General features: G+C 43.4%; 1 protein-coding gene across 1 annotated transcript in view; it reads left to right on the top strand.

Annotated features, from left to right (window-relative positions):
- Positions 1–10998, top strand: part of LOC147464419 (digalactosyldiacylglycerol synthase 2, chloroplastic-like) — a 44704-nt gene extending 33706 nt beyond the window's left edge. The window contains exons 4-7 of the mRNA XM_086514848.1: positions 8657–9159; positions 9354–9620; positions 9692–10044; positions 10176–10998. Coding sequence (XP_086370974.1) covers positions 8657–9159; positions 9354–9620; positions 9692–10044; positions 10176–10665 — 1613 coding nt within the window. The 3' untranslated portion in view covers positions 10666–10998. The remainder of the gene's footprint in view (positions 1–8656; positions 9160–9353; positions 9621–9691; positions 10045–10175) is intronic.
- Positions 10999–12000: the final 1002 nt, after the last annotated feature.

Raw genomic sequence — 12000 nt, 5'->3', positions numbered from 1 at the left:
GATATGCATCTATACTGAGTGATTGGGCATGCACGGTCTACGAATAGACTCACAAAAGTGCCAAATCACTTCTAATCTAAATTGACTGGACTGACGGGAACCCTGCTATGGTGTAGCTTGTCCACGGACACATAGGATTGGATGTGTCACGTGACACCATTTCCAACACAAAACCATGAATGTACCCATTCCATGTGAAGTGAAGGAAAAAAATATTGTCTCGCTAAAGACTGTGTATGCAATGTAGATGAACATAGAGACGGAGTGCTAAACCGTTCACCACACACACGCAAACAATGAGATCGAATCTTTCTCTTATGATCTAAAGCAATCAACTGTGGCAAATCACAACGGAAATGACCATGCTTAGTGCTCATACTTTCATGTGCTCGTTCGGAAACTGTGTCATGCCAAGGAAGAGACATGAAATGTGATTTCCTTACATACATACTTTTCAGCTTTTCATGAAAAATCCGCATACATTCGTGCTCATCCATGAGAGAAACGTGCTCAACATACAATATGTCATTCCTAGGAAAAAGGATCACATAACGATGCTGACTAAAATACAGGAAACGATCACGAATGAAACACTCGAACAATGCATGTGTATCAATCATGCGAACACATAATACTTCCTGTGATGGTTCGTTGGACCTAGGCTCAAGAGCCAAGATCCGTTCTTCTTGAAGGGGTGCATTGGACCTAGGCTCGAGAGCCAAGATCGCTTCTTCCTGAATGATCGAATCGTCTTGTGGGGTTTCTTTGGGATCTATCGAATCTTCTTGTGGGGGTTCTTTGGACTTCGACTCGAAAGTCAAGATCGATCCTTCGTGATTGATCGAATCTACAACGAGGTTAGCTTCGCTAGAAAAAGCATCCACTAACACATCATCTTGGTGAACAATCACATCTTCTTCATGCAAATCATCATGCTTGTGAGAAATCACATCTTGATCATGCAAATCATCATGCTTGTCATTGGCATCCAAATCATCATGCTTAGCAATATCATTCAAATCATCATGCTGATCTTTGTCATCCAAATCATCATGCTTGTCATTCAAATCATCATGCTTATCATCATCATTCAATTCATCATGCTTCTCACAATCATGCAAATCTTGTGTGTCATGCTTGAGAGAAGAAGGGAGTGAGAGAGTCTCCTTTTCCTGATTCTCTTTCAGCTGTGCCTGAGCTTGAGAAACGAGTTGCAAGAACTCTTTCATGTGGTGATCGCTCATTCCCATAACGACAGCTGCAATTCTTTCTTGGTGTCTGCGCTCCATTTCTGCTTTTCTTTCGGCTCTTCTTTCTGCGTGTCTGCGTTCCATTTTTGCCATTCTTTCTTTGCATTCACGATCAAATTTTGCCATTCTTTCTGCATTTCTTGCCTTGCGTTCTAACCGTGTTTGAGAAGGATCTTCTCTTCACCCGAGTTCTACTCCTTTCTGCGGGCGCACCCCTTGGCGGCCTTGCGCTCACACCAAGGTTGCTTTTTCCCACCTCACATCGATTGGCCGGTCCCTAAGTGCACGGTCCGCTCTCAATGAGTGAAAAGAGACACAAGGGAGGGCTGACAAGCCCTTCTTTCTTGGGATTCTTGTCACTCTTCAAAAAACACGATTAGGAATCGACACACCCAAGCGAACTTGGGTTCGTGCGACCTCAACAAGCAAAAAAAATTCTTGTGATTCTTGTGGTTCTTTCCTTGAGTGATACAGAACACTGCCAAAGCTCTGATACCAATGTTAGGTGCAGCGGAATGAATGTTGTATTTTCTCAAGATTATGATCTTTATTGCTCAAGGTTCCTTTTAGTTCGTAGGGAAGGAGAGAGCCTTCCGTCTTATGGAGAGTGCTATGATCACGAACAAAGTGAGTGGATTGTGCGTGCAAGTGAATGAGACTAAGAGAAGGAGAGAGAAGAGATACGACACCCGAGAGGTTGTAAAACCCTCCTCCGAAGGCCCCACTCTCGTCGGCGAGAGTGGTCTAACTTTGATTGCACAAAGGTGTACAATGTGTATGCAATGGACTGATGCAACTTGGACTATGCCGACGACGACGACGGTGATGATGACGACGACTTGATGGCTGAAATCTGTGATCTTCTAATTGCTGAAATTCGGGACTGTTTCGGTAGCTGAAAATGACTGTTTTGGATGCGTTTTTATGGCTGAAAATGAGGGAACATTCTGCAACCAATCTAGGGCTGATATGCTACTGTGCCCAATGCTGAAAACGCTGTGTCTCTACTGCAGATCAGGGTTGAATCTCAAAAACGTTGATGTGCTCTGAGGCTTGCAAAAACGCTAATGCTGATCTGGGGAAAAATGCTAGCAAAGCTGATTTGGAAAACGCTAGCAATGCTGATGAATCTACTGACGAAAATCTGCTAGCGCTAGGGTTCTGGTGGTGTTGACGATCCAGGCAAGGCTGAAAACGCCAGATCTTGCAGGTGGGCGAGGATGGGATCTCCAAAAACGCCAAGGTGCTTCATGGGGTATTGCTGAGAAGTTGCCTGTTGAGCGGGAAGCTCCTGCTGCCTCTTCTGCCAGAAAGTGTTAACTTGGGTTTGCTTATATATTAACTTAACAAAATTGGTGTTGACGATCCAGGCAAGGCTGAAAACGCCAGATCTTGCAGGTGGGCGAGGATGGGATCTCCAAAAACGCCAAGGTGCTTCATGGGGTATTGCTGAGAAGTTGCCTGTTGAGCGGGAAGCTCCTGCTGCCTCTTCTGCCAGAAAGTGTTAACTTGGGTTTGCTTATATATTAACTTAACAAAATTTCCCTACCTGCTTTTGTTAGAAAGTCACTTAAAAATAATAAGTGAAAATACCATAAATAGGGAAAATAGGCTAAATGCACTGGAAAATTCCGCTGATTGAATCTGATGGATTCTGAAGGGAATACTGATGATCATGCTGTGTGCAACTGGAGGATATGCATCTATGCTAAGTGACTGGGCATGCACGGTCTACGAATAGACTCACAAAAGTGCCAGATCATTGCTAATCTAGACTTGACTGGACTGACTGAACCCTGATAATGTTGTAGCTTGTCCACGGACACATAGGGCTGGTTGTGTCACGTGACAGCCATAGTATCTCATGCTAAGCTTTGGAAAAAGCCGCTCCTTTCCCTTTTTCTTTCTTAGGCGTGCCTTCTCAAAACGTACGAGCACCCAATCGTCTTCCGTTAATTTCAAATCGCGACGGTGTCGTTTTGATGCCTTTTTGTGTCTTTCTTGAGATTTTGCTAAAGCCTCCCGGACCTTGGCAAAAGCAATGTCCAAGTCCCTCGTGTACTGGTCATCTTCAAAAATCTTATCTTTCGTGCTAAGGAAGGGTGGAACCTTCGGAGCGCCTTCAATGATCTCAAATGGTGCCTTCCCCGTCGAAGAGTGGATCGTGTTATTGTAGGCAAATGCCACCAAGGGCAAATTTTTTTCCCATTGAGTCTTCTGATAAAAAAATGTAAGACTTCATTAAATCGAGTACGACTGAATTTGCAATCTGAGATTGCCATCTGTCTGGGGTGGAAAGATGACGAGAACTGCAACCGTGTGCCAATGTTCTCCCAAATAGCCTTCCAAAACAAACTCGTAAATCGGGGATCTCTGTCAGAGACTATTGTCTCAGGCATGCCATGTAATCTGAAAATTTGTGCAATGAACAATCTCGCTAAATGATCCGACTTGACTGTTTTCTTCACTAGAATGATGTGAGCTTGCTTGCCAAATTTGTCAATGACAGTCCAAATGCCATCATGCCAGTCTGTGTCTTCGGGAGATCAAAAATGAAATCCATAGCAATACTTTCCCAGGGGCGGATGGGAATGGGTAAAGGCTCTAACAATCCTTGTGCTTTATGCCTGTCAAACTTGACCTTTTGGCATACCAAGCAACTACGTACAAAGTCATCCACATCCTTCTTAAGTCTTGGCCAAAAGAAGTAACGCTCCACACCTTTCAAGGTGATGTCAATGCCGCGGTGACTCGTAAAAGGTGGACAATGGCATTCAGTAAGAACCTTTTCTCTCAACGACTGTGTAACGCATAACATCGTTTTCTTCATCAAGTAGCCATCCCGTATGGAATATCCTGCTACTACCTCCCCATTCTGTATTCGAATCAATACATTCGAAAAATCTGGATCTGTGGCATACTGATCAACCATGTCCTCGAAGCTTCTATGATGTATTGTGGAAATAGCTAAGGCTAACGGCTTCCGGGACAAAGCATGTGCCACCAAGTTCTTCTGACCTTGAACATGGACAATCTGGAAGTGAAACCTTGACAAGATGTTAGCCCACCGCATCTGCTTTTCCGAAAGCTACTTCTGTGACAAGAAGTAGGTAAAGTCTGATGATTAGTGAAGACCGTAAAATCGGCTCCGAGTAGGTAACGTTGCCACTGAGTAAGAGCATGGATAACAGCCAAAAGCTCTTTCTCATAAATCTATGCTGTCAATTCCGGCCTTGAAAACAATCGACTCTCATAGGCAATGACATGACCTTCTTGCATTAAGACCGTACCAGATTACGACCACAAGCATCACAATACACTTCGAATGACTTTTGCAAATCCGGCAAAGTCAATATTGGTCCCGTAGTCAATTTCTCTTTCAATGTCTGAAAGGCAGTCACCTCTGTGGGTCCCCACGAGAAAGGGACTCCTTTCTGTGTCAGAATGTGCAAAGGGGAAGCTACCTCTGCAAACTTTCGAATGAACCACCGGTAGTAAGAACATAAGCCCAAGAAGCTTCTAACTTCATGAACATTCTTCAAATCGGGCCAATCCCGTATAGTCTCAATCTTGGCCGGGTCCATCTGTACTCTTGCTGCTGAGACGATGTGTCCCAAAAAGTGTATCCCCGGCAAGAAAAATTCACTCTTTTTGGCATTGATAACTAACTTGTGATCTCGCAATGCGTGAAAGACCTGAAGCAGATGGTGTTTATGTTCTGCGTCATCCTTGGAGAAGACTATAATGTCATCAAAGAAAGTGCCGACAAACGATCTGTACTCTCTGAAAATCCTATCCATCATTCGGTTGAAAGTTGCTGGAGCATTGGTAAGGCCAAAAGGCATCACCAAAAATTCATATAAACCGAAGCTCGTCTGAAAGGCTGTCTTGTAGACATCTCCCGGTGCGATTTTGATTTGATGATATCCGCTTTTCAAATCAATCGTGCTGAAACAGGAGGATCCCTGTAGTCGGTCAAGAATATCATCGATCCTTGGAATCGAAAATTCTTGATGGTGATTTTATTGAGAGCTTTGTAATCAAAGCACATTCTCCAAGATCCATCTTTCTTTAGAACCAACAACACCGGAGAGCAGTAAGGTGAAGTACTTGGTTGGTAAGACCCTTTCTCAGAAGGTCTTTCACTTGGTTCATAATTTCTTCATTCTGGGCTCGGCTAACATGGTAAGGTAGCCGATTCGGTGGTGTGCTTCCAGGTTTCAGATCAATAGTGTGATCCTCAAGATGAGATGGTGGTAACTCGCCAGGCAGGCCCTCAAAGAAGCAATCGGCATGAGTGGACTGGCGTTCTTTATCAAGTTCAGACATGTTTGTTTTATGTTCATCATTTAACTCTTTCAAGTAGATCAAGTAAACAAAGAGACTGGATTTCCTTAATTTGGAAATGACCGAATCCGATACAATAGGGACAGACTCGCCCTTCCGTTTTATGTCAAGTACAATTTTTTGGCCTTTTCATTTGTCAAAGTCTCTTTCTTTGTCCGATAATCGACCACGACGTTGTTCTTATGGTACCAAGGGACTCCTAGGAGGACGTCACAACCTTCCAAGGGCATTATGTAAAAGTCATTGTGCCCCAAATACCCCTGACAGTGCAACCGAAGTTTGCCAATGATAGGTGTAATGGCTATGCCTGTCCGGGTGCCGCTAGAACTACCTTTGCTGGTGGTCCCATCCTATCGGGTGTAATCTCGAGCCGCGCCGCCAATTCGGGTGAAATGAAGTCGGCCTTGGCTCCTCCATCGAAGAAAATCAGGGCTTCTTGATCTTTCACTTTGCCCCAAGCTCGACAAAATTCTGTACTTTCATCAATCATGATTGGGTCAGTACCCATGTAGTCTGGAACCAATCCTGTTTTCATCTTGCCTTTTCTGCTACGTTCCTCTACTGCTCTCGAACTCTCTGGCCTGTCTTCATGTTGTTCTTGTTGTGCCCTTTTAGGGCACTTTGCGGAGACGTGCCCATGTTCCCCACATCCAAAACACTTCCCTTCTTTGATGTAATTGGCCCTCTCTCGAAGAGTGAGCCAAGGTTGTGTATCCTTGTCTTTCTTTTCTTGGGAACTCTTTCTCTTTCTACTTTCATTGTGAGAGGTCTGTTGGGTTCTCTGAGACAAGATCTCATCAGTGGGGTAAGTCAAATTTCCCGAATGTATCGCAAAACCCCGTTTCACATGACCCATCAATTCTTGAATAGAATTTGACTTTTGTTCCAGGCAGTAGTCTTGGAACTTTGTAGGGAGTCCGCAACAAAACTGCTCAATCTATTCCTTAAAAGAGATCTTCTTAAATGAAGAGGTTGGTAGAAAAGAGTTCCAAAATCTCTCGCAACAAGCGGCCAAAGAATCTCGATTCCAAGTGGTTCGTATATCTCGTTCATCCTCCCGAGTCAACCAAGAAGAAATAAAGATCTGATAGTGAAAACCCCTTAAGATATTCAATGATTACCAACTATAGGGAAAAACTACTAGTGATGCAAAGTTACAAAAGATGGGTGAAGGAGGCCGAAAACTTCACCAAAGAATCTGTGATAGCCAACTACATATCTCCATAGCTGTATACAACGGTGCATCCCAACAAAAGAGACATCACCATCGCAAAAAGACTCTGCACCAAAAATCCAGGAGAGAAATAGCCTCTAGCTATTTTTATGATCAACAGGGCTATGAAATTCTTAAACCTGTAAGCAGAAGCAGTATATGGTGCAAATCTGAAGACGAGGCAGTGGACCGCCCAACTCACCCACCAACCCACACCCATGAAACCAAATTCCAAAACTAAATCACCCATCAAATAGGAGAAAAAACAAAAGGAACAAGCAATAAACAGGTATAACATGCAAACATACACGCGCACACCCCTCAACCATAAGCAGTCATGTAGAACGCACTCACCCCAAGCCCATGCAGATCCACAAGCACAAGCATCACACACAAAAGAAGTAAGAAGTATACAAGCAAGCAAGTTAAACAAATATAAACCATGAGAATATAAGAAAAATACCTGCTCAAGAACAACAAACCAAACGAAAGGAAAGAAACCGTTGCAGGTAGCACAGGTGACATAAGAGGGGAACAAACATCTGGCAAAGGCGGCCAAGTAGAGCTCATGCGGTTTTGTAAACCTCAAGCCACCACCGTAGTTGGAAGAACGGCTGTTGCTTAAGGTTGGGAGCTGTTCGTCATAGTGAAAAATCAATTGGCTGCATCAAGGGTCCACCAAGTGGAGGTCGCTCCCCGGGGGGGGGGGGGCATGTGCTAAGACCTAGCTCTACACGTTCTCTTGGGCATTGAGGACGCAAGTGGGGATGTTGTATTGGTGGAGCTGATGGTTTTATGTCCACTACAAAATGAGTCTATGACATGCACTTTCCTTTAAAGATGAATTTGGGCTCTTCCTAAATTCACTCTGTTTGACCGTGTCGCAGGTAGTTGATCTCTTGCTACATGTGACTCTTGAACTTGTATCTCTCTTTGCTCAATCAAGCTCTCCCTTTGATGCAGCCTTTTTCTGTTCAAGTAACTTGAATCTTAAAGTTTAGCAAGAATTTGAAAAGAGGGTTTGTAGCAATTTAGCAATTTGCAGAAAAAAGGGGTTCTGTTAAACAGACCCTGTGCGTATCGTAAACAAACCTTTTGATCAGGGTAAGATTCATTGCAGCTACTGAGAGAAGGCGACTGGTCAAGATAGAGCACACTTGCACTGCCCGCCATTTTCATGGTAAACATTGGATAAGAAAAGTGACCCTTGTTGGACAATGTAAAGTTGTACATACAAACTCACAGACATTTAAAAAGTGACTACCTAAAAACTGTGAAGGGTTTGGAAGGTGTTGTACATAAGTCTGAATATCTTCCTTGTGAAATAGATCGCTTGCAAATGCAAATGTTCTATGAGAGTAGACTGCTGAGGAATGTACTATTGCTGCTTTTTTGACATTTAATCAACAGTTTCTAATAACTATCAGTTGTATCCACAGTCCTGACAATTTTGTTTATATGTGTAATTTTGTATATGAGCTTAAATCTCTCTAATTGATGATGACGTCTTCCATGATGAAGTTTAATCTTAAGCTTGTCTTGTCTTGGCCCTATTAATGATTGTCCAAAGTTTTTTCAAAGCAGAAACCAGCATACACTGTAGAAATTTATGTGTGATCGAATAATGCAACTTGAGTTAGTATGTAGATGGTGAATGGGCCTGTCAGTTCTGAACGATGAGAAATGTGAACAATGTAATTTTGACTTGGGGGTATGTAGATGCTTTGTTATTTGTCCAGTATGATGAGCATAACAACTTATGCCCTTTGCATGGTTTAAGTCCGAATGGCTATACAACAGAATTAATTTTATGTTCTTAAAATTTGAAAATTCTGCTTTTGATTAGGCTTTGAAGAAATGATATGCTCCGTTCTTCGAAGCTGGAAGTATCATGAGAACAGTTTTCCGCATAGTAGTGGTTCAGAGAATGACATAGTTATGCTCTCAAAAGAAGCAGGCATTGCTGTGAATGAATTGGATTCAAGACTAGCTAGTGTTCTTGATAGCACAGCCCACAAATTTCATGGAGAGTTTTGGGGATGGCATCCTGTGATGAGAGAAGTGCGACATCCAGGAAAGCGAAGCATCACAATTGCAACAACAGCAAGTTTGCCCTGGATGACAGGGACGGCAATAAATCCTCTTCTACGTGCTGCTTATCTCACTAAGAATGGAGAAAGGAATGTGACTTTACTCATTCCCTGGCTCTCAAAGAAGGATCAGCGTCTTGTTTATCCAGATCAGATGACTTTCAATTCTCCACAGGAGCAGGAGAAATACATAAGGGAGTGGCTGCATTCAAGAATCAGCTTTCAGCCAGAGTTCAAGATTGTTTTTTACCCTGGAAAGGTTGGTTAATGAATGGCAACTACTAAATCTTGTATGTTTTTTTAATTACTGATGGCCTGGTTGTTTGGGCTTTTTATGCGAGTGCTAAGAAAGTGTTGCTCATGGAACTTGAGATCAAGACTTAAAAAAGGCTTTTGTAGTGGAAGCCTTTAAAAACTGACTTAATGATAACATAAGTCTTCTTGCTCATGCAGTTTTCTGAGAGTAAAAGGAGCATACTTGCTGTTGATGATATAACAGTCTTTATTCCACAGACGGAGGCTGATATTGCTATCCTTGAAGAGCCAGAGCATTTGACTTGGTATCACCATGGTGCTCGTTGGACACAGAAATTTCGATATGTCGTCGGCATTGTGCACACAAACTACCTGGAGTATGTAAAGAGAGAAAAGAATGGGCCCTTTCAAGCCTTTCTATTGAAGTATGTCAATAATTGGGTTACCAACATATACTGCCACAAAGTAGGTCCTCCTAATCTTTTCAAGTACTTGAAAGATGCTTAATAATTTGAGACTGAGCATATCTCGAACAGGTTATTCGCTTATCGGCAGCAACTCAGACTCTTCCAAAGTCTATCATCTGCAATGTACACGGAGTGAGCCCAAAATTCTTGCAAATTGGGCAGGCAGTGGCAGAGGAAAAGAAGAGAAGGAAAGAAGTTTTCACACATGGAGGAGCATATTTTCTCGGGAAAATGGTATGGGGAAAAGGTTATCGGGAGCTTCTTGATTTATGGGCACTTCACAAGGATGAGCTTAATGAGCTGTGGTTGGATGTTTTTGGGAATGGGGAAGACGCTGCAGCAGTTAAAGAAGAAGGAGCAATGCGAGGCTTGCAGATGAAGTTCCATGAGGGAAAGGACCATGCTGATAGTTTGCTGCAAGGGTGAGATACAGGCCTTCTTTGGGTTGCATACAAGACCCTATTGGTGTCAGAAGATGAGAATAAGCTGTCATTCCATTGCAATTGCTGTTCATTTAATGATTTCCTTTGATTTCTTGTTTCTTGTCTTACAGTTATAAAGTCTTCATAAATCCCAGCGTCAGTGATGTTGTGTGCACGACTACGGCTGAAGCCCTTGCCATGGGGAAGATTGTTGTGTGTGCAGATCATCCTTCTAATGAATTTTTCAAGGACTTTCCGAATTGTCACATGTATCGCTCAAGTGGTGAATTTGTTAAGAAGGTGAAGGAAGCCATGAGTTCGGTGCCTCTTCCTTTGTCATTGGAGCAACAACATATGCTCTCATGGGAAGCAGCTACAGAGCGCTTCTTGCGGGCATCTGAGCTGGATGAGCTCCTTGAAGGAAGCATAGTCAAGAAAGCAAGAAAAAAGCGCCACTATTTGAAGGCATCAGTCTCAAGAATGGGTGATGCTTTTGAGTATGGAATGTTTCTCGCTCATTATTGTTTATCTGGCATTGAGATTGCGCGGCTGGCATCGGGTGCCATACCAGGAACAATGCACATGGACAAGGAGCAGCAGCAGGACCTCGGTCTTGTGTGAGCTAGCAGCATGCTCATGTGTTGTCTATGAGCATTTTGTATAAGTTGGGTGGGCTAAAATGGATCGCATGGCAGTATGGCCAACTGTCATGCGGCCTATTTGTATGTATAATATGGTGGGCTAGCTAGAGTGCATGGAAGTATCTCAATCTTGCATGCGAGCATGTATAATTATAGTTGGTTTCTCTATTAGACAAGATAAGAATCCTGTTCAAATGCTTCGTTCAAAGCCTTGGTGCAAACCATGAAGCTGTATGTTGTATATATTCAATATAGATCGTTTTGTGAAACATACATCCATTAGACAAGAGAAGAATCCTGTTCAAATTCTTCGTTTGAAGCCTTGGTGTTGTTAAAGCTTAGGCATCTCAAGTGAACTGCCAATGTGAACCCAGTATTTATTTTGGCTTTTAGGGATTTATTTCATTTATTTGTCAAAGTCTGGGTAGGGCAATTTACTGAGATTTTTATATAAGAAACCCTCAGCCCCCATTGTATTATCATCTATTATCTCATTGCCATGGTTGATTGGTCTAGTGCTCTGTGATCTCACGGTTTATTAGAGCCAAGGCTTCAGTACCACGGGCCATTATCCGGGCAGAGCCAGCTACCCCCCCACTAGTGGTAGAGGTGCTCACCAAATTTGTCTTCTTCATACACCGCATGTGGGAACTTCCCAGAGACAGATATGCCCGCCTTGCACCTTAGTCCTCTCGCCAGTTAGCCATGCAGGGAGATACAACATGTTGGTATGGGGAGATGGTATCATGGTTTTGTGCGCATGGGTTCAGTACAAACAGATTTTCCCCCTTCCAATACTCACTGGATGCACCCTCTCTGACTCTTACACAGTCCGAGATCACCAGGCTCATCCACCATGACCTGACTCAGCTAGACACTAGGAGGACATGGATACAGCTAGTACAGGAGTCGGGTACGAAGATGGCTTTCTACAGAGAGCATCTTCTCCATCTTACGTAGGACGGTTTTGTGATGAGGCCTAGATACATGAACACCCACTTGTCTCATGGGATACGATGTGCTATTGGCCAAATACGCACATCTTCGTAGGAGCTGTGGATTGAGACTGGGAGATACAGTGGAGTATCGACAGAGGCCAAGACATGCCCCTTGTGTGACATAGAGCTTGAGACAGAGTTGCACTACACTTGCCACTGCCGTGTCTACTACGAGATATGTGGCCACTTCCACTGCTTGTCCACAGAGGGCTTTCGGACCACTCTCCAGAGTCATGCGATACGAGGATTAGAGGTGCTTGGGTCTGTTTTTGCTCGAGCTGCGTAGACACACAGAGTGCCTGATGAGGAGAGAGGCT

This window comes from Adiantum capillus-veneris, chromosome 1 (assembly GCF_014529385.1).
Source record: "Adiantum capillus-veneris isolate H3 chromosome 1, ASM1452938v2, whole genome shotgun sequence".
NCBI lineage: Eukaryota > Viridiplantae > Streptophyta > Polypodiopsida > Polypodiales > Pteridaceae > Adiantum > Adiantum capillus-veneris.
Note: the sequence above shows the minus strand (reverse complement) of the source record. Positions and strands in the feature narration are given on the sequence as shown.